This window comes from Dasypus novemcinctus, chromosome 2 (assembly GCF_030445035.2).
Source record: "Dasypus novemcinctus isolate mDasNov1 chromosome 2, mDasNov1.1.hap2, whole genome shotgun sequence".
Taxonomy (NCBI): Eukaryota; Metazoa; Chordata; class Mammalia; order Cingulata; family Dasypodidae; genus Dasypus; species Dasypus novemcinctus.
In genome coordinates this window covers 118,266,292-118,287,619 of record NC_080674.1, presented here as the reverse complement: position 1 = coordinate 118,287,619, position 21,328 = coordinate 118,266,292, and the positions used below count along the sequence as shown (strand labels likewise).

Genomic DNA, 21,328 nt, shown 5'->3' with positions numbered 1-21,328 from the left:
CCTAGCTTCTTGAGAAACCAGAGCAAAAAACAAAACAAAGCTGTGCAGCTGTGCCCTTCTTGGGAGTGCAGCCTTCCCCACAGCCCCCTTATGGGACACATATAGCCCCCCACCCTGAAGAGGAGACACCATGCAGCCCCCCACAGAAAGTGATTTATTCCCCTTGACAGCTGAGCTCATCCAGCCTTCCAAGCTGGGAGAGTTAATGGATGGCTTGACCCTCACCCAGCAGCTGACAGCAGGCCCTCGGGAGTCTGCCAGCCGCAGGCCAGAGAAGAGGCCGGTAATGTCCCCTCTTTACTGTTGTCATAATCACACTCAGCAGTGGGACATTAAGGGCAGAAAGCAGAATTGTAATTAGCCTCACCTGAACGTTCCCTGCCGCGGCCCTGGAAGGGAGAGAGGGACGGGGAGGGCTGAGGTTCCCTAGTGCTTATTTAGAAATTTAACTTGCCATGAGTGTTTTTGCTCTGAGCTTCCTGCAGGGCAGGGGTCTGTGGACTGAGGTCTTTGTTCTTCCTTCCTGTTGTTGTTTTTAATGTTCCCTTTCTGAAAACCATACCAAGAGCAAAGAAGGTGAAACAAAAGCCTTCCCCACTGGCCAGGGGCTGGATTGAGGGTTTCCATTCTACTTCTAGAGAAAAAGACACAACCCTTTTAAAACCCACATGATCTGGCACCCTGCTCCCACCCCCCACAATATCCCTCTGTGACCTAATCTACTTCTCTCCCCTAGTTAACTCTGTTGCCACCACAGTCTCATTCTTGCTGGCCAGATTTGCTGCCTCAGGGCCTTTGCACTTGCCTTGTCCTCTGCCTAGGTCATTCCAGCTATCCCCCAGCTTTCCCTTTCTCATCTCTTTCAAGTCTACACAGATGTAACTTTATCAGTAAGGCCTTCCCTGCAACTCTTTAAAATAGAAACCCCATGCTCAATTTGCATTCCCTGTACCCCTCTTCTGGTTTATTTTTCTCCATAGGACTTCAGACCATCTGCTGTACGATGTATTTTACTTGCTCATCTCCCCTATTTGGGTTCCATGACAGCAGGGATTTTTCCTGTGCCTAGAAGATAGTAGACACTCAAATGTTTACTAAACAAATGAAAGGTAGCTACACTGATCAAGTGCTTACTATGTGTTAGGTACTGTTCTTGACAATTTACATTTTACCTCATTTAATCCTTACCACAACCTTATGAAGTATGCACTGGCATTAACCTGACTTTACAGAGGAGGAAATAGGTGCAGAGAGGTTGAGTCGTGCCTGCCCCTCAGTCTCCAAAGCACACAGGATAATTGGGGCTCAGGTAAAGGGAGCCCCTCTGAGAAGCGTGCAATGGCCAGTCATCTCAGAGTGCTTCCTGCCTTGTCCTGGGAGCAAAGGGAGAGAGGGGCAGCTCCAAAGAGTTTCTAGCACTCAAGAATTTCCAGTCCTAGGAGTTCTCTGACTTGAAGAACCCCCCAAACCCTAGGAGGGTTTCTTCCTAAGACAGACGGCCACCTGAGTGGCGGAGCTCCAGCCCAGAGCTCTGTCACCCTTTCCCACTTTGGAAGCCTTGTCTTCTTGAAATGTGCCATGTGTGAGAGTGGAATTGCCTTTGGTCACACTGAGGTTGTGGGAGGGGACTACACCTGCTGAGTCGGTGTCCTGGGCCTATCGCTGCTATTCCAGTGTCAAGTGAGGGGGCGGGCCTGGGCTGGTGGCAGCCTGGAGCCCTCCTTGTCCCTGGCGTGGCTTCTAGCCATGGGAAAACTGTGGGAAGGGCTCAGGGCTGTGGAAGGAGATGGCTGTGGCCCAACTCTAGTTCTACTGCTTAGCAACTGTGCAAGTGGGTAAGCTACTTACTGTCTCTGTGCCTCAGTTTCCAAATCTGTAACAAAAGAGATGATAACGCCCATTTGGCCTGTTCTAATGAGCGTTCAATGGGCTGCAGCTCATTTTTCTGTCTCCTTCCCTGAAGCTGTTCCACGAGAAGTGAGTCAAGTAGGCCCAGCACAGGTAGGTCCACGCTAGCCTCAGAACTGCTAGCCTCAGAACCCATGAGGATTGACTGGGTGCCATGAGGCTTGTTATGGCCAGGTGGGGGCAGCCTTCCCAGTGCTGGTGAAGGCCTGAGCCCTCTTAAGAGCAGTGGTCTCAATTCCCATCATGCTCATATCTGCAGGAGTCTTGGTCCCCCAGAAACCCTCATGGGCCCCCACAGGCCCTGGCTTCAGCCAGGTGCTCCTCAAGCCTGGCAGCCCAGTGACCTTGGACTGACCTGGGTTCCTGCAGTGGACACCACATTGCAAACAGTGCAGGAAGGATGGCTGGGGAGGCCGGGAGCACCCACTTTTTAAGTTATTGTTGACATAGTCTTACACACACCTGTGTTTTTCATGGTACAAGGTTCAAGTCCTCAGAGCAAAACAGCCCCCTTCACTCCCATCCTTCCAGCCCCCAGCCCAGGGCACCGCTGCCAGCAGTTTGGACTGGGTGTGTATGCACGTGTACACATGTGGGTTTGTGAACATAGACATGCATCTATAGAGCACACCATGCGTATTTTGTTCTTCAGCTTGCTTTGTTCCACTTAACATATCTCTTCCTTAAGTCCTGTATAGTTATTTTTGTTATTATGTACTCACTGTTTTTCATCCTGTTTCCATGCTAAAATATCTCTACCATTGTCATAATTATCATTGTAATGACCATATAATTTCCCTCCTTTTGGTATGTACTGTAATTCACTAAGCTCTGTTTTGGATCATTTTCATGAAACATCTTGGGGTATGTGAATCTTTTTGCTTCCATGGAATTATTTCCTTAGAATTCACTTCTCGGATCTATGACATTGTGTCAAAGGGTGTGAGCAGTTGTATTCTTCATATTTATCTTGTTTCTTTCCTAAAAGATGCTATCAATTTTCTAGGCCATGAAGAGTGCTTTTTTTTGACTATCAGTGAAAAATATTGGGGGGAGGGGTGTTGAGAAGAGTGAGAAAAAAAGATCTGTTAATAATGATGATTGAGAAATGAGGGTTTTTTTCCCCTTTTTCTTCTCAGCACAACCAGTTCCACAGCCAGTAGCTGCGATACTGAGTTCACTAAAGAAGATGAGCAGAGGCTGAAGGACTATATTCAGCAGCTGAAGAATGACAGGGCAGCTGTCAAGCTGACCATGTTGGAGCTGGAGAGCATCCACATCGATCCCCTCAGCTACGACGTCAAGCCTCGGGGAGACAGCCAGAGGCTGGATCTCGAAAACGCCGTGCTGATGCAGGAGCTCATGGCCATGAAGGTACACGGGGGCCAGGTCCTGCTCGTGCATGCTGTTCTCATCTGCTCGGCTGTGGTCTGCAGGCAATGTCAAAAGGCCCTGAAAGCAGGTCAGGAGGTGCAGAGAAGGCAGCCCCATGCACGTTCAGTCGTCTCTCCCCGAGAGGAGCCAGAGGCCCTTTTGTAGATGGGTCAGGTGTCAGTGTGTCTGGGAGTCATTTGGGCTCGACGTATTCCTTGAGGGGTGAGGTGAACCCCAGAGGATGCCTCGGAGTGTCACAGCCTGGCTTTAAAAACACCCATTTCTCCAAGAGAAGCCAGATCAGACCTCTGCAGCGTACCGTAAGCTTCCATCCATCTGAAATGACCCCCAACTTCAGCAATGCTTAGCAGGACTTCCTCAGGTCCTGGCTGGGGACACTGAGGTTAACTGGAGCTGCAGCACCAGGACAAGAGCCCTGGTTTCCTGACACTCATTGCCTTCCGTGCAGTGCCCATCCAGATAGACTGAACATTTCACCCCCACCCCCCACCCCCGGGAAGGTTTGCTGGTGCAGTGAACGGCACTGCTTCCTGAGGAGCTCTTGGGCTGTCCTGGCTGGTTATCTGCTTCATTTCTAGAGCAGGTGGGGCTGCCTTGGAAGGCCAGAGCCCCTCTGGGGAGCTGCTTAAACTGCTGGCCATGCCTCCACCAGGACAGTTTGTGTGTCTCTGAGGTGCCAGGCACCAGGCCTTCCTCTGCTCCCTCAGAAGACAGTCCTCCAGGAGCATGGATGGCCCTGTGTCACTGCAGCTGCACCTCAGCAGACACACACCAAAGGTGGGGACGTGCTCGTGGGCCTCGGCCAGGGCCTGGGGCTCTGGGTGAGTAGGGCTAGGAGCGGGCTTCCCGGGACTCTCCAGGAGTAGAGATCTGCCTCGCACAGCCTTGGGCTCTGCAGTGTCACTGGCCCCAGGAGTCGAGACGTGAGGGAGGGGCTGTCGGGGGTGGAGACCAGCTCTCAGTCAAGCGAGGCAGGCAGAGCAGCCCGAGGGGCCATGTCGAGTTCATACTCATTACTCTCCTGTGACCAGTACTGTCCTCAGAAAAATGCACAGGGGTCTGAGCCATGCAGCGGGGCAGACCCCTCTGTGGTTAGCCTCTGCAGAGGGGAGAGGGGCTGTCGGCAGCGGTCACCCCTGACTCGTGGGGAGTCACTTGCCCAGCGCGTCTCTGCCCTCCTTGGCAGCTCTGGATTAAGTCTAGGTGAAGCCTAGGAAGATTTTTGGCAGCAGTAACAGGAGCTTGTCTCCAAGCTTGCTTTTACCTCAGTCCCACACACATTCGTCTCATATCCTAACTTCTACTCTCTGCCTCTCTGTGAGAATCCTCACACAACTTTGGCATATTTCTCCCCTCGTTGCCTAAGAGCCAGGCTTTGAATCCAAAAGGACTTTGTCCCCAAAAAGGAGCCTCTTTGCATTCCTTTGCCACCCTGTAGCATGAGCCACAAGGCTGCCCTTTCGTTATTTATTCCAAACATCATGTTTCCTTTGGCCAAGGACTAAGGATTTCCTTTCTGTGTTCAGGCAAATATGCTGTATAATACATTTGGTGTCATTCTGGCCAGGAAAGACATTCGGGTCAAATAAAAGCTCTAATAGTCCCTTTGCCACTTAAAAATAAGTGTTTGAAATTTTCTAGAAGAGTAGAAATTATTTGAAATGCTAAGAGGGAAGTAATGCAACCCATAAGAACATAATCCAATGGCAGCCATCACTGGCATTCTGCTTTGGCTCCCTTATAAATGTTTTGGAGAATAAATCTGAGTCATCCACCTTTTCTCTGTCCAAATCTGTGTGTTTAGGAATATATTCACCCACACCAAATCCATTGTCACATGCGTTAGTTGGATTTCACCATTTTGTTTTAGGATGCAACTGCTGTAAAACTTCAAGTTCTGTTATTTTTCATTTCTTGTATATGATCTTCAGTAAATACGTTTTCATTTCTAGACAATCTACTTGGTTCCTTTTCAAATCTACTCTTCTTTTTTTTTGAGTGTCCTAATCTTTTTTTTTGAGTGTCCTTTATCGTTTCTAATCTAATTGTTTTTAATATTTATTTTTTAGTTTGTCACGTTTTGTTATTTCTGGTTCTTTTAATGAACTAATTTTCACTTCTGTTGCATCTCCTGCTGCTTCCTCAAAACGGTTGATTTCCTCTGTGTGTGTGTATGTGTGTAAGAGTGAGAGTTTGAGGGAGGTGGAGAGAGAACATGCTAGCTCACCTTCAATGGAAGTTGTATTTTCTGTGAGCATCCCCATGGGTTCTGGGCTGCAGACATCGTTAGGGTGGCTCTGCATTTAGACCTGCTGAGGACCCACGGGGTTGGGGATTAGTTTATGTTACACTCTTAGTTTAGGATTCCTGGCTCATGACCTCACATGAAACAAGCTTGAGGTTTTGATCCCTCAAAAGACTTTTCTTTCTTTCCTCACGCAGAGCCTGAGAGATGACAGGTTTCCTTGCTATGTCTCCAGAGAAGAAGTGTTCCAGTCTCTTAATCCAAGCAGAGCTTCAGGAGTCCAGCTCCTGTGGGAGTCTCAGTTCTAGCTGTGTCCCCTGGCACAGGTGTTAGAATCCCAGGTTGTAGGGTCCAGGTAGATGTCCCTGGTGGCCAGCACTGTCGGCTCGTCGCCGCACGCTGGCTGAGTGCCCTCTTCATTTCCGGCAGCTTGGATTTCTCTTTCCTCCTTTCAAGCGTGCATTTATATGTTTGCTCTGGGAGTGACCATCTCCTTTAGCTCAGCTTGCAGCCTTCATAATCTTGCTTCTCATGGCAAAAAGTGAGAAGGCTTCCATGTACGGAAATGTTTTCATTCTGGTTTTTACACCAGATTTTTAGAAAAGGTGCGGCATGTTCTCTTGAGCGTCACTGAGTCACTTCTCCATGGGATTCAGCCCACCAGCCCTGAGACTGACTACCCTGGAGAGAGGGTTAATATGCCCTCTGGTACCGCCCCCCAATGGCGGGTGCAAACAGCTACCCGCGGTGGGACTGGCTTATTCTGGAGGGCACACCAAGTCTGTGGCCTGTTACCTCAGATCTGGGTCACTTCAGGAGTGGCCAGAATCGTAACCTCAATGAGTCAATTTCAAGGTAGCACCCCAGCTTTATGAAGAATCCCTTTAAGAAGGTGCCATGGACTAGGTGGGGAGGCCGGCCATGTGGCCACCTGGTGGGCTCCACCTCCAGCAGCAGTGGGAAGGGAGAGGCCTGCTAGGCTGTGCAGGCTCACCTTGAGGGGAAGAGGCAATAGAGCTTAGAGGTTAAGAGCCTGGGCTCAGAGCCAGACAGCCTGGGTCAACCACAGGCAGCTGCTTTACTTTTCCATGCTTCCATGCCCATCTGCAAAGAGAGATATTCCTAACACCTACCTCGGATTGGGAAGCATAAATGTGAAACACTTATAAACAGTGGTAGGTGCTCAATAAATGGGGGGAGGTCTTTTTTTTTCTGGCTTCTGGTCCCAGGATAGCATTGTTCTACTTTGGATTCACTTCTTAGTCTCTGCTGGAAACCCCACATTGAGTTTCATAAGATATTTTTAGAAGTTACCTGATGAGTAGTCACATGTGAAGGACTCCACTTCTGTTGACCCTCAGATGTAGATAAGAGCCAGGGGATAATACTGCTGTGGGCACTTCCCACCAGCCTGCCTCAGCTGCAGGGCAGACAAAGATGCCATCAGGGGAAATTAATTGTGTGTATCAGTGCCATGGACAATTGGACAATGAAATGGAAATTGGAAGGGACCTCGGTAGACCTGGCCTCTCTTGTGTGGATGACATTTTACGACCTGTGACTGCTGAAGCTCAGCCTCTGTGTGTCCATGGGGGGGGCGGGGTGGTAGTTGAATAGTTCCTTATATTGAACCCAAATCGTCTTGCCTGTAAGTTCTATTCATTTCTCTTAGTTGTAGCCCACAGAGTGACAAAGCACCTGGTTCTGCCCACGCATCAGTCCTTCAGATGTGTGGGCCAGCTGTCAGGTCTGCTCCCAGCATCTCATCCGCTCTTCAGAGTGACAGCTCTGCCAAGGGTTCCAGCCCCAAAATCACCCCTCTCGCCCCTTCACTTTCCCTTGCCCAGCCCTGCTCTGAGATGGCAGCGCCTCATGTGCTCTGTGATCCTTGCTCTGTAGGAGGAGATGGCTGAGCTCAAGGCCCAGCTCTACCTATTGGAGAAAGAGAAGAAGGCCCTGGAGCTGAAGCTGAGCACCCGGGAGGCCCAGGAGCAGGCCTACTTGGTGCACATCGAGCACCTGAAGTCGGAGGTGGAGGAGCAGAAGGAGCAGCGGGTGCGTTCCCTCAGCTCCACCAGCAGCGGCAGCAAAGACAAGTCTGGCAAGGTAGGGCTGAAGGTGACACTGGGACGCTCCCACTTCCTGCCCAGTATCCACTGACCACACCATATTGCCCTGCTGCCTCAGTTTCCTTGCCGGCATAGGAACTTAGGACTTCTAAGATGGGGGCATGTTGAGTGCAAAGATAACAAATTCACATAGTAAATATTATTGACTTTATGTAATAGGTAAGACATTTTCACATATTAGTCTTTTCAGAAGAGGGATCTGTGACATTGCCCAATAGTCTGAGGTCTCACCTCCTTTTTCTAATCAACTTGTATATCACGACCAGCATTTTTTAACGCTTACTGTGCCCATTTCTGTACCAATCATGCATTCAGCATCTCCTTTCAGCCTCACAACTCTGGAGAAGGAAAATGAGGCTCAGAAGAACAGAGGGGTCTGCTAGCTAATAAAGGGCAGAACTGAAATGGGGCTGAAAGGCTTCTTTCCACTCTGAGTTACCTCCTCAACTACTGTGGGCATTTCTAGCCTTCAGTGAGCAGAAAGCAGCCAGCCCTCAGATTATGCAGAATACATCATCAGAGAGTGGGCTATCACCAGAGAGCCTGCTTGCAAACGCAAACACTACCTGCAACCCACAGGTCTTTTGTTCTAGAATCCAAGCTCAGTCCATCATCTTGTATCTCAGAATTATTCTAAACCCTGCAGTGGAGAAATAAAAGCTTCTGGACCCTAAGGAATTCTACCCCTCACCCCAAGGCACTAGGGTATTTTGTGCATTGTATTTTGAGTTCTTCATAAATATTAGCTTCTCCTGACCCTAATTTCTATCAGACCTAATTAGTGGCTTCTCAAGTTTGGGTTGGAACAAATACAGGGATATCTCCAGTAGTACTATGTGCCTGGGGAGAACAGAGCAGTGCTGGTGTTGCATAGCAATGACTTGCCACTCCCTAAATAGCTAAGAATTTGAAGCCTGCTTCACAATAGACTCAGCTTTTTCTTTCCCCACCTCCCATCTACTAAGGGGCCAAGGGAGTACACCGCCCGCCGCCCGCACCCGCAGCTGCTTCTCGTTCGTCCACTCATTCAGTCAGTGGGATTGGGCACAGGCAGCAGGAGCCGCCCTCCTTGAGTTTCTGTTCCAGTAGGGGGAACCAGGGGGTAGACAGGTGATCGCAACGCCATGTCCTGAGATCAGGTCCTAGTGCCATGGGAGGCCACAGGCTGGACTCTAATTGCAGAACTGGAGATTCAGGACAGGCTTCCTGGAAGAAATGGACTTCTCAACTGAGACCCAGTGGAGAGTAGGAACTGGCCTGTTGAAGAAGGGTGGGCAGAGGCTCTGGGCCGATGGAACAGCACGTGGAGGAAAGGGGAATAGATTCATGTCGGCTAGAGAAGTCAGCGGGCAGCGATACCCTGAGCAGTGAGGCGCGCCTGAGGGCTTTTCAGCGGGGGGATGGCTTGCTACCCCCGTTTCGGAAAGGTCACCACAGCAGCTGCCAGCCCAGCGCTGTTTTCATAGGATGGCATCTGGGCCTAGGAAGACAGTGTTTTCTCTTCCACACAAGCACCTTAACAATCTTTTTATAGCTTTTAGGTTTGTTAGCAGTCACTTTGACAGAGCACCAGTGTTCATGTGTGTGTTTTTAGGGTGTGGTAGAAATGGACTTAACATGGTCTTGCCAGAAGGCCTATGAACTGAGCATTTTCCCCTGGTTCTTGTATTTATTTTGACTGGTAGAAGCACTGTGTTTTGTGGAGTGGCTTCAAAGTAGAGAAATCTGTCTGGTGGAAAAAACCTAGGTGATTTTTTAAAATATTAGAGTAAGAAGCTGTTAGAAAAAAGTACCTTGTGTGGCTCAGGTAATGTAATTTGAATGAGCTGATTATCTTGTCTTTCATATATTAGATCCATTTACTATTTCAGTAAGATCTCCTACCTGGGCAGTTCACTTGAGTGTGTTTGTTGATAGATGAGGCAAAGTGGTCTGGAGCAGGGGCCAGTGAACCTTTCTGTAAAGGGCTGGATAGTAAATATTTTTAGGATTTGCCAGGCCATGTGGACTCCAGCAGGCCTTCTCAATTCTGCTGTTTAGAGCTGGAGTGCGAAAGCAGCCAGCAGCAACACCCATGAACAAATGGGCTTGGTTGTATTCCAATAACTCTTTACTTATGGACACTGGAATTTGAATTCCAAATATTTTTAATTTTTATGTTGCACAATATTATTCTTCTTTTGATATTTTTTCCCAACTTTTTAAAAAAGATCTAGTTTTTTATTCCTCTCCCCTTCCCCTTCCCCCCATTATCTGCTCTCTGTCCATTCACTGTGTGTTCTTCTGTGTCTGCTTGCATTCTTGTCCACGGCACCAGGAATCTGTGTCTCTTTTTGCTGCATCATTTTGCTGCATCAGCTCTCTATGTGTGCGGTGCCACTCCTGGGCAGGCTGCGCTTTTTTTCACACAGGGCAGCTCTCCATGTGGGGCGCACTCCTTGCACGTGGGCAAGAGATGGAATGTCTACACAGGGGACACCCCTGCGTGGCACAGCACTCCTTGCACACATCAGCACCACGCGTGGGCCAGTTCACCACACAGGTCAGGATGCCCTGGGTTTGAACCCTGGACCTCCCATATGGTAGGTGGATACTCTATCAGTTGAGCCAAATCCACTTCCCTCCACTTGCATTCTTGACAGGCAGCACCAGGAATCTGTGTCTCTTTTTGTTGTGTCATCTTGCTGCATCACCTGTCCGTGTGTGTGGCACCACTCCTGGGCAAGCTGCACTTTTTTTGCACAGGGCAGCTCTCCTTGCGGGGCACACTCCTTGCATGTGGGACACCCCTACATGGGGGGCACCCCTGCATGGCATGGCACTCCTTGCATGCAGCAGCACTGCATGTGGGCCAGCTCATCATACAGACCAGGAGGCCCTCAGTATCGAACCCTGGACCCTCCATATGGTAGGTGGGTGGTCTGTCAGTTGAACCACATCTGCTTCCCTCCTCCAACTTTTTAAGAATATGAAAACCTCACAGACTATACCAAAATAGGTGGTAGGCCAGATTTGGGTCTAGAACACCGAGTCTTGCTCCACTGGATGGATTTTATGCTTTTTAAAAAATTTCCTCCAGCCAGCACAGCCGGGTCCCAAATCTTATGCAAGTTGCATTAGGTTCCTGCAGTTCCCATCTAAATTCAATAGCTATTTCCAGGTATGTTTAGGAAGAGGCACTATGGTTGAGACAGAGCAGTCTCTGTCTATAAGGTGCTCACAGTCTTAAGAAATGTTAACATCAAGGGAGATTTGCTATACAAAAGGAGAGGGTACCATGGGGGTTTTAGACAGATTCCATGGGCCAATGGATTGGGGGACTTGGTAGAGAAGTGGGACTTCAAAGACAACTGAATGGAGCAGAAGGAGGGGAGGCAGTCCCGGTGGAGGACACGGCAGAGGGAAGAGGTGCTCAGATGTTGCCAGAGGGACCCCCATGGGTGTTGTGGCATGTCTTTATCAGAGTGGGTTGAGGGAGACAATTGAACTTCCCACCATCTGAATTACTAGCACTAGGTTCATAACTCTTTATAGCACTTGTCCCATAATAAAATTTTGTTTATATTCCGTCTCCTGCAAGAGATTGCAGGCTTTATATTCTCAGGCTTGGGGTATTGTAGATCCTCAGTAAATGTGGATTGAGCAGATGATCAGCTGGATGCCTTCTGCTTGGGTGCTTTCCTATGTAGTGCAGCTGCTGCTCTTTGTCCACATGCAGAGAAAGGAAAACATTCAAACAGGTACGGTCATTGCTTTATGACTAGAATCTTAACTGAAGTTAGGGGTTCTGGCTCTTATGTTTCCTTATCTGTAAGGATGAGCAGATTTGATTCAGATGATGTCTAGAGTCCCATCTAATGCTAATACATGGGAGAGGGGTGCACTTCTTCTGCCACCCCCCTTTTTCCTGGGTTTTCTAGACAATCACACTGAACCCAGTAAAGCTCCCAAATCTAGAATAGACTGGCTTTCTCCCAAGGAGCAGTGGGGTGGGTGGTGAACATACTCATGTGTATTTCTCACTTCTCTTTACGAATGGTTAATAGCACTGATCTGGAGCCACATGGCCTTGTATGAATCCTGGTTCTACCACTTCTAGCCAACTGCAGTTTAACCTCTCCATGCCTTATTTCCTCCTCTGTAAAATGGGGATAATAATAGTACCTGCCTTCGGAGGTGAACAGTGCTCATTAAATGACTTAATGTGGGGGGGGGGAAAGGGAGAGAAATTGAAAAAAAAAGACTTAATGCTTGTGGAGTGCCTGGGCAGGACTTAGCATGCAGTGAGTGCTCCGAGCACAGGGGTGGCATCGTCACCCACTGGACAGCCGGGGAAGGTAACTGTATCAGGAAGCAGAGGGGGCTTTCTTTGGCTTGCTGCCAGACTTTACCCTGCAGAGGATCTAAGGGTGCTCCCAGGCATCTGATGCTGCTGCCTTTGCTGCCCTGGTCAGCTAACGTGCCCTGCTGCAGAATGGAAGGAGTTTCCAGGGTGCTCTTGGGCTTGGTTTCTGACGTTCTTACAGAAACGCTTCTGTTCTTCCCAGGACTGTGCTGATGCTGCCTCACCAACTCTGTCACTGGCTGAACTAAGGACGGTGTGCAACGAGAGTGAGCTGGCTGCAGAGTTCACCAATGCCATCCGTCGGTAAGCCTTGACAAGTAATTTATTCTAGCAGTAAAGGCTTTGCTCTAAGTTCTATTGGCTGCCCATGTCAGCTTTTCATGGATTATGAAGAGCTGCCTGGGAACGAAGAGGTCCTGATACCTTGGAGGTCAGAAATGGAGAATCCCTGTTTGTGCCAGTCCTTTTGCGAAGGGAGCAAGAGGGGAAAGTATATAGGCAATCATTTCATCTACAAAAAGAAGACCTCATCTTTTCCTTTTTCAAATGTTTGTTGCAATGGCTAGAACCAGAATATTAAATAGTGACAATGAAAGCAGGCCTCCTTACCTTGTTTCTTACTTTACTGGAAATTCTTTCACCACTGAGAGATCTTTTCAATCAAAAGTTCTCACATATTTATTCAGTACTGGGGAAACTTCTTTTATTATTTAAATGTTTCTTCCATGTACTAAATGTTCATGCTTTCTCTCCGTGTCATTCTTCACTGTGTTCTAGAGCAGTGCTGACCAATAGAAATATAATGCAAACCACATGTGTAACCTTTTTTTTTTTAAAGATTTATTTTATTTCTCTCCCCTTGCCCCCCACCCCATTGTCTGCTCTCTGTCCATTCACTGTGTGTTTTTCTCTGTCTGCTTGCATTCTTGTCATGCAGCACAGGAAACTGTCACTTTTTCTGTTGCATCATCTTCTGCATCAGCTCTCCGTGTGTATGGCACCACTCCTGGGCAGGGTGTCCTTTTTTCATGCAGGGCAGCTCTCCTTGCACACTCCTTGCACATGGGGCACCCCTACACGGGGGACACCCCTGCATGGCACGGCACTCCTTCCATGTGGCAGCACTGCATGTGGGCCAACTCACCACACGGGTCAGGAGGCACTAGGTACCAAACCCTGGACATTCTATATAGTGGGCGGATGCTCTATCAGTTGAGCCACAACACTTCCCCACATGTGTAATCTTAAATTTTCTAGTAGCCACTTTAAAATGTAAAAAGAAACAGGTAAACTATTAATAGCGTATTTTTATTTAACACGGTATATTCAAAATACTATCATTTCAACATACAACCAATATTTTTTTAAAAATTGAGCTATTTGCCTTCTTTTTAAATACTAAGTATTTAAAATCTGGTGGGTGTTTTACACCTACATCATGTTTCAATTCAGTCCAGTCACATATAGTCTGCCACAGGGCTGCCAATGCAGTATACTAGAAATGGGTTGGCCTTTATCATGGGCATTTTATTAGGGGAAAAGTTTACAGTTCCTAGGCTGTGAAATGTCCAAATCAAGGCATCATCAGAGATGTTTTCTCACAGGTGCTAGCAGATCCTGGAGTTCTGCCATGTGGTGAGGCAACATGGTGGGTCTTCTGGTCTCGCTGTACTTTCTGCTGGAGTTCAGCTGTGGGTGATCAGGCATCTCTCTCTGGGTCTCATCTCCTTGAACCTCTCATTGTTTCTTGGTCTTTCTGCAGCTGGTCTTAAGCACACCTGGAGTCCTCGTTCTCGCCTGGCTGGGACAGAATGGCAGGGCTTCCTTTTCTGTGCCACTCTTTGTGATCTCAGTTTACATAAGACCCAGCAAGAAGGTGGAGACACAACCTGTGTCACACCTCACTGAGGTAGTCAAATCAAAATCGATCTAGTCAAGGTCCCTTAAGGTCCCTTAACTGAATCTAAGCAAAGACCCCATCTACACCACATTTATAGGCACAGGAATGGGTTAGCTTAAGGACCTAATTTTCTGGGGACCACAAAAGACAAACCAGGACACATATCAAGTGCTCAGTTGCCACACATGGCTAATGGCTGCTGTATCATATGGTATAGTTCTAGAGAGAATGCTTCCCGTTTCCAGCTCACTGAGGTATTCTTTCCTATAGCCACTATGATGTTTGGCCTATCTGTTGAATTTTTTTATTTTGGTTACCAAAGCTATAATCTTTTTGTTAATGATACAATATTTTCTTGTATCTGTCTGAGGATATTTATTATACTTATTCTGAAATCTCATTTTGTCTGCTGTATTAATGCTGTTCCCTCACACATAAGTTCTTTTTATAGTTTAGTTTTGTGATTCTTTTTTGGTGATTGCTTTCCTTAAATATTCACTGGTTCTCGTTTGTGTGTTCATCCTTGTAGTTGAAATTCCTAGATAACTTGTATGAGTACTATATCTGCTTATCACCACCCACTTTCCAGAAAAAATGGGAAGGAGACCCTATAATATGCTGCCAGCCAGGCTGTGTCAAAATCTAGTATCCTGGGCTTTCTGTTCCTCCCAGCTGATAACAGCCAGCCAGGCTGCCTGTCTGACCAGCATCTGGCCCCCTCCTGTTCCTTACACGAACACCGCCTTGTTGGAGGACCCCTGAATCCCCTTCTTCCTGTTGCAGCAGTTTTTGTCTGTGTGCCTTTTGAGTTGTGGTTTTTTCTTCAGGAAAAAACAAAACCCATCTGTCTTTCATTTTTTATGAATACTTACAGTTTCTGGACTACAGAAAACATTCCTTGCTTTCTAATATGCTCAGGGATTTTTAAAAATACCTTTTCTATCATTTAGGTGGATATAGGATGGAGGGAAAGGCTACAGTTTATGCTCAGTCCTTTACCTTAATCCACCTGGGGCTGTTTATTTTATAGTTTGGCCTCTGAGCCTGAGGGTGGCTCGCAGGCGGCCTTGTGGGGAACTCCACTCCCCTCCTGACTACATGCTGTCCTTTTTGTCTTTTCTTCCAAGTTATAATGGCTCTGTTTTTACATTTCCAGCACCTGTGACTCTGTGGTCAAATTGTAATTGCTTTGCTTGGGGCAGGGAGAGAGGCAGCATAGGAAGATTCCCCTCAACAAATCTTGATGACTTGACTGTGCCAGAAACACAGGATAAGAATCCACTCCCTGGGTCCAACTGGGAGCCATTTGGATACTGTATCTGTAAGCTAAGCCCCTAAATTTTTTCAAAATCCCCAAACCTCAGAGGCCTTCTCTGGCACAAGCAGGATGCAGGTTCTGCTGACTAAACATAAAAACATTTCTTCTGATCTTTCAATCATGATGGATTTCCAATAACCAGCCTTAAACTGGTTAGCACAGATTTCTAAACAAGACTCAGATACATGGAACCAAGGAAGAACCCACAGGTCTAAAGGAAAAAAGAAAGTAACCTAATCGTATTGTAAATATAGCTTAGAAACTGGAGTCATTATTTCATAAGGGTATATAATACAAACACCTGAGGGCTAAGATTTGGGGATGTTTTTATTTTAAAAATCAACTGGAAACTAACACCTTTTTCGAAGGTATTAAATCACTGCTAAGCCAATGGTTGAAGTCATTTGGAAGAACCTTACTAGCATTTTCAGAAATATTCCACCCTTGAAGCAGGATGGTTCCAGATGACAAAGCTGAGGGCCTGGACATCCGATTGAAAAGAGCTGGTTATAGATCTGTGATGGCGAAGAGGCTGAGTAGTGGTTCCTTCTAGAGGAGAACCAGTCACCACCAAGGAAGGCGCCTGGGGCATTTCGGTCACTTGCTCTGGGTGACAGCCTTGCCCCTGCTCAGTCTCCCCTTACCTAGCCAGGCTTCAGCCTCAGTCTGGGTGAACCCTGCTTCCCTTGGTGTATCTTCTTCTTCCCAAATTTCTTCTCTCTGTTTGGAACAAAACCAGGCCTCCATGCAGTCACACACTTACTAGTTAACGCCCATCTGCTCGGCTGTTGTTCCCTCCACTTCCAGTTATTGTAGTTTATTGCCTCCAATATGGCCATAAAACTCCATATGGATGACCAGGTTTCCAGTCTTGCACATGAGGTGTTTTGTTATCAGAGTTTCTTGTTTCTTTTGTTTTCTGTGCAGCCTGCATATTACAACAAATCCTTCTCCATTTCCTTTTGCCCTTGGTCCTAGTAAAATTTAACTGAATGATCTTTCCACCAAAGAAGTGAAGTATAAAAATGCAGTTAGTAAAAGGAATTTTCAGAAATGACCCTTTGTACTAACATTGTGCTGGTAGATTCTGCCCACAGGTCTGAGCACAGCAGAGAGAAGCAGACAATTTCATCTCCGTCTTGTTCTTGTGAGATAGCTAAGAGCAGGTGCTGCTCTCCATATGAGCTGGGGGAGTAGAAAGGGGTCTGGCACAGCAAGGCTGAGTGATTTCTCAAGGTCACACAGCGAGACAGTGGGGAAATCTCATGCCTCCAAGTTCTTGGACAGTGGGTTGTTGAACCACCCTGCAACCCCCTTGTGCTGGCAAGGGACTTGTCTACAGACAAGTGTGAGCTGAGCCCCCTCATGTGGGCTCATCTGAAGGCGATACCCACCATAATGTGCACTGGTCTGGTAAAATGAGAACCTCTGTGCTTCTCGTACAGCACTGTGCATCTGTCAACTGCTCATTTCAGATGAACTGCTGTGTGGAGAAGGCACACTTACTCAAATGCACAGCTCTCGGAAGCAGAGCCATTTGCTGACCCCATGTCGTATTGTTTTAAAGGTAAAGGAGGTTGTGCTGCCTCAGTGCTATGAGACAGAGAATAGACAGAAAAGGGGCTTTCAGCATGGTGCCAAGCAGCATGTAGCACTGCCTCAGGTGATTTCACAACCTCCTTTCACTTGCCCCAAGCACAGCTCTGACCCAGCTCCCGGCAGAAGTCAGTACCCTTGCTTCTACCATAGGAGGCTGCTGTCATTTGGTCAAAGACCCATCAGGGCTCTGCTTGAGCCCTTCAGGTTAGGCTACCATGTCTGCATCTGTGTCAGATGTTTCCGGGAAACCTAAGTAAAGGCAAGAAATAAATCACTGTGGCCACTCTATCCAGTGACAGGCTGCACCCAACTCATCAGCCAGAAAAGGCATGCTTAGGCTTCCTTTTCTCTACCTAATGAGTAACCAGCAACCAGGCTCCAAGACTGCATATCAGAACCGTGTTAAGGAGCCATCCCCAGTTAGGTGGGCCCCTGACTGGGCTCAGACCAGGTCTGAGGCAGTGAGGTATGACCCTGATCATGAGTGACCTGGGCCCAGCAGGTGGGGACAGGTGCATGAGGCCAAATGTCAGAGTTCAAAGAGACAGAGTAGGCTCCCCCAAGTTATCCCTAGGCTGTGGGCCTCCACCACAGTCCAAATTATTCCTGATGGGGGAAGCATCCCATTCCAGTCTTCACAACTTTGACTATTTAAAAGTTCTTGATCTGATGAATCATTTTTTCACTAGAAATTCTCTCTCTCTTTTTCTCCTCTTTCTTGATAACCTCCTCTTCTGACCATATTTAGTAGTGTAAATTTTGATACTTTAAATGGCGAATTTTCTCTAGCGGTGGCAATAATAAAAGAGATGAATTTGGCACCTCCTAAAAAGCTTGCATGCATTTATTTTCTATTAATTGCAAAATAAAACTCCAATAGAAGGTGCACCCCCCTGGCCAAGTCTGTAGACCCCTACAATTCTGCCACATACAACACCACCCCAATTTCAGTCACATTTGCTAAGGAACAAAGAGCATCTTCTGTTTCTTCTCTTCAAGAATGATGTCCCTCTTCCTTGCCAGAGTTGACTCTCTGTCTCACATAGGATGCTTTGGATGGTGTTAGCTGAGATGGAATTGGCCCTTGTGACCAAAGAGTGGGAGGACAGAGAGGCCTCCGGCGTAGGGTGATAGAACACAGGACTAAGCCCATGCTTCTGAAGAATTCATCTCTAATCTCTCTTCCTATCGTCTCTCACTGCAAATGGCATCCTTCCTACTATAAGGAGGTGTGGCCACCACTGGCTGCCTAAGGGTGCTACACTCTATCTTTTCTCAGGTCGTTCTCTCTCATGGTTGACTCTTAAAATCACTTCCAGGGAGCAGATGTAGCTTAATGGTTGAGCACCTACCTCCCATGTACAAGGTTCAGGGTTCAATCTCTGGTACTTCCTGGAAAAAAAAAATCACTTCCCCTGCCGCTGCTTGCATTGTGACTCCTGAAGATCCCAGTTAGCCTGGACTTCTTAGTCATTTTCTCTGATTCTCTTACTAGCTCTCACTCAGTCTCAGCCCCTTCTTCCTTTATATCCTCCTGTAAATTTGCCTATTCTAATTATTCCATATCAGTGAGAACAGACAATATTTGTCCTTTTGCATCTCACTCATTTCACCTAACATGATGTCTTCAAGTTTCCTCCACGTTGTTGCATGTATCAGAACTTCATTCTTTTAATGGCTTAATAATAGTACATTGTTTGTATATACCACATTTTATTTATCCATTCGTCTGTTGATGGACACTTGGGCTGCTTCCATCTTTTGGCAATTGTGAATAACGCTGCTGTGAACATCAGTGTGCAAATATCAGTTTGAGTCATTGATTTCAATTCCTTTGAGTATATAGCTAGAAGTGGAATTGCTGGGTGATTCAGTAGTTCTATATACTTAACTTTCTTAGGAACCACCAAACTCTCTTCCACAGCAGCTGTGCCATTTTACATTTGTGCCAGCAGCGAATAAATGTTCCTATTTCTCCACATCCTCTCCAACACTTGTAGTTTTCTGTTTTTTTAATAGTGGCCAATCTGGTAGGGGTAAAATGATATCTCATTGTCCATTTTTATTTGCATTTCCCTAATAACTAGTGATGCACATCTTTTTTTTTTTTTTTAAACGTACTAGGAGCCAGGGATTGAACCTAGGACCTCATATGTGGCCAGCCGGTGCTCAGCCACTGAGCTCCACCGGCTTGCCGATGTTGAGCATATTTTCACGTGCATTTTAGCCATTTATTTGTCCTACTTAGAGAAATGTCTATTCAAGTCTTTTGTCCATTTTTTTAACTGAGTTGATTTGTCTTTTTATTGTTGAATTGTAGGATTTCTTTTTTTTTAACAGGAGGTCCCAGGGATCAAACCCAGGTCCTCCATATGGTACATGGGAGCTCACTTCCTTGAGCCACAGCCACTTCCAAAAGTTGTAAGATTTCTTTATATATTCTGGCTATTAAACCCTTATCGGATAAGTGGTTTCCAAATACTTTTCTCCCATTGAGTAGGATGACTTTTCACTTTCATGACAGCATCCTTTGAGGCACAAAAATTTTTAATATTAAGAAGTCTCATTTATCTTACAATGTGGACCACTGTCCATGTGGTACAGCAGTGCTCCAAAATGTATTCACCAGGTGCAGTGAATGTGTCACAGTGATGGAAGAGGTTGTTGATGTGGGAGGAGTGGGGTGGGGGGGGTGGGGACCTCGTTTTTTTAATGTAACATTTAAAAGAAAATAAGAAAAAAAATTTTCTTTCGTTGCTTGTGCTGTAGGTGTAAAGTCTAAGAAATCATTGTCTAATACAAGATACTAAAGATGCTTCCTGAATTTTCTTCCAGGAGTTTTATACTCCTGGGTCTTGTATTTTGGTCTTTGGTCATTTTGAGTTAATTTTTGTATATGGTATGAGATACGAGTCCTCCTTCATTCTTTTACATGTGGATATACAGTTCTCTCAGAACCATTTGTTGAAGACACTATTCTTTCCAAATTGAGTGAGCTTGGCAGTCTTGTCAAAAATCAATTGGTGGGGACAACAAGCAAGATGGCGGCAGAGTAAGGAGCTCCTAGAGTCAGCTCCTGCTACAAGGCAGTCAGTAAACACCCAAAGCTATCTGGAGCTAGCTGAAGCACCTGTTTGGGGGCTCTAGGAGACCAGAAGAGCATCCTGCAGCATCCTTGAAGGAATGGAAAGAGGACACTGCCCATCTGCAGAGAAGATTCATAAGTAGTGCTCTCCACACCATGGAGGCTGGTGCCCCATCCTCCACTGGAGGCACAAGCCACCTCGGGTCCTGTTCCGCAGCTGGAATTGAAAGCTCCACTTCCCAGAAACAGGTGAGGAAGAGATGGTTAGGCACTAACTTCAGCTACTGATGAGTAGATTCAGCAGGCTAAAGTATAATCCTAAGAACAGTTAAAGTTTGAAACTGTCCAAGTCAGAAAGAGGCTGGCAGCCGCCATCTTAACTCCATGCCTGGCATGAGGAGAAGCAGGTGGACTGAAAATCACAGTGCTGGTAGGGACTGGCTTCCTTCCATCCACGTCAGATTGCAGCTCTAGCATAAGCCCCTACCCCACCTCTAGCAGGGAGGAAACTGGGGGACCTGCACTAGCCCCTGGGAAATTACTGGCCAAGCCACAGAGGCCGGTGATTATCCTCCTTTGGCAGTGCAAGCCACCCCAGGAGCTATTCTGTGGCTGGAATTGGAAGGTCCATTTCCCAAACACAGGAAAGGAAGTGAGGATTGGCCACCAATTTCAGCTACTGATTAGTAAATTTAGCTGGCTAAAGTATAACCCTAAGAACAGCTAAAGTTTGAACCATTCAAGTCAGAAAGAGGCCAGTAGCTGCCATTTTGACTCTGCCCTCAGCATGAGGGGATGCCCAGCATACCGAAAATCACAGTGATGGTAGGAACCAGTTTCTTTCACCCAGATCAGCCTGCAGCTCTAGCCTAGCTTCAGCCCTGCCTCTGGCTATCCAGGTAACTGCAGGTACATTTGGCTGGCATAGACTGAATAATCGGAAGTCTACCAGGGCAGCTGCAGTCATCTTGGACCCACACTGCATAGGTTGCTGCCCATACCTGCAGCTCCATCCCTGCCCCAGGCAGGGGAGAATGGGGCATGAAGCTTCATCAGTCTCTCTGGGCAACTACAGTCTAGGCCTGTACAACTTGGATTATTCCACACAGCTGTAACTTTGTCCCTACCCCTGGAACAGAAGCTTCACTGGTCCCTGGGGGCAATAAGGGCAGCTTGACCCTCCACCAACTATTATAGCACTAACTACATCCTTGGCTCCTACTGCACAACCAGCAAGGGAGAAAGGACAGGAAGCCCTAAAGAGAAAAACTGCCCCCAGAATAAATACATCTAGTAAGCCAGATGCCAAGACACCAACAAAAAAATTACAATCCACACTAAGAAACAGGAAGATATGTCCCAGGTAAAGGAGCAAGATAAGCCTCCAGATGATACAAAGGAGTT

At 47.0% G+C, this 21,328-nt stretch overlaps 1 protein-coding gene across 2 annotated transcripts in view; it reads left to right on the top strand.

Annotated features, from left to right (window-relative positions):
* MCC (MCC regulator of WNT signaling pathway) overlaps positions 1 to 21,328 on the top strand; it is a 512,678-nt gene that overhangs the window by 449,140 nt on the left and 42,210 nt on the right. For both annotated transcript variants that reach the window (XM_058277125.1, XM_058277133.2), the window contains 3 exons: positions 3,048 to 3,282; positions 7,448 to 7,654; positions 12,225 to 12,325. In XM_058277125.1, the coding sequence (XP_058133108.1) occupies positions 3,048 to 3,282; positions 7,448 to 7,654; positions 12,225 to 12,325 (543 nt within the window). The remainder of the gene's footprint in view (positions 1 to 3,047; positions 3,283 to 7,447; positions 7,655 to 12,224; positions 12,326 to 21,328) is intronic.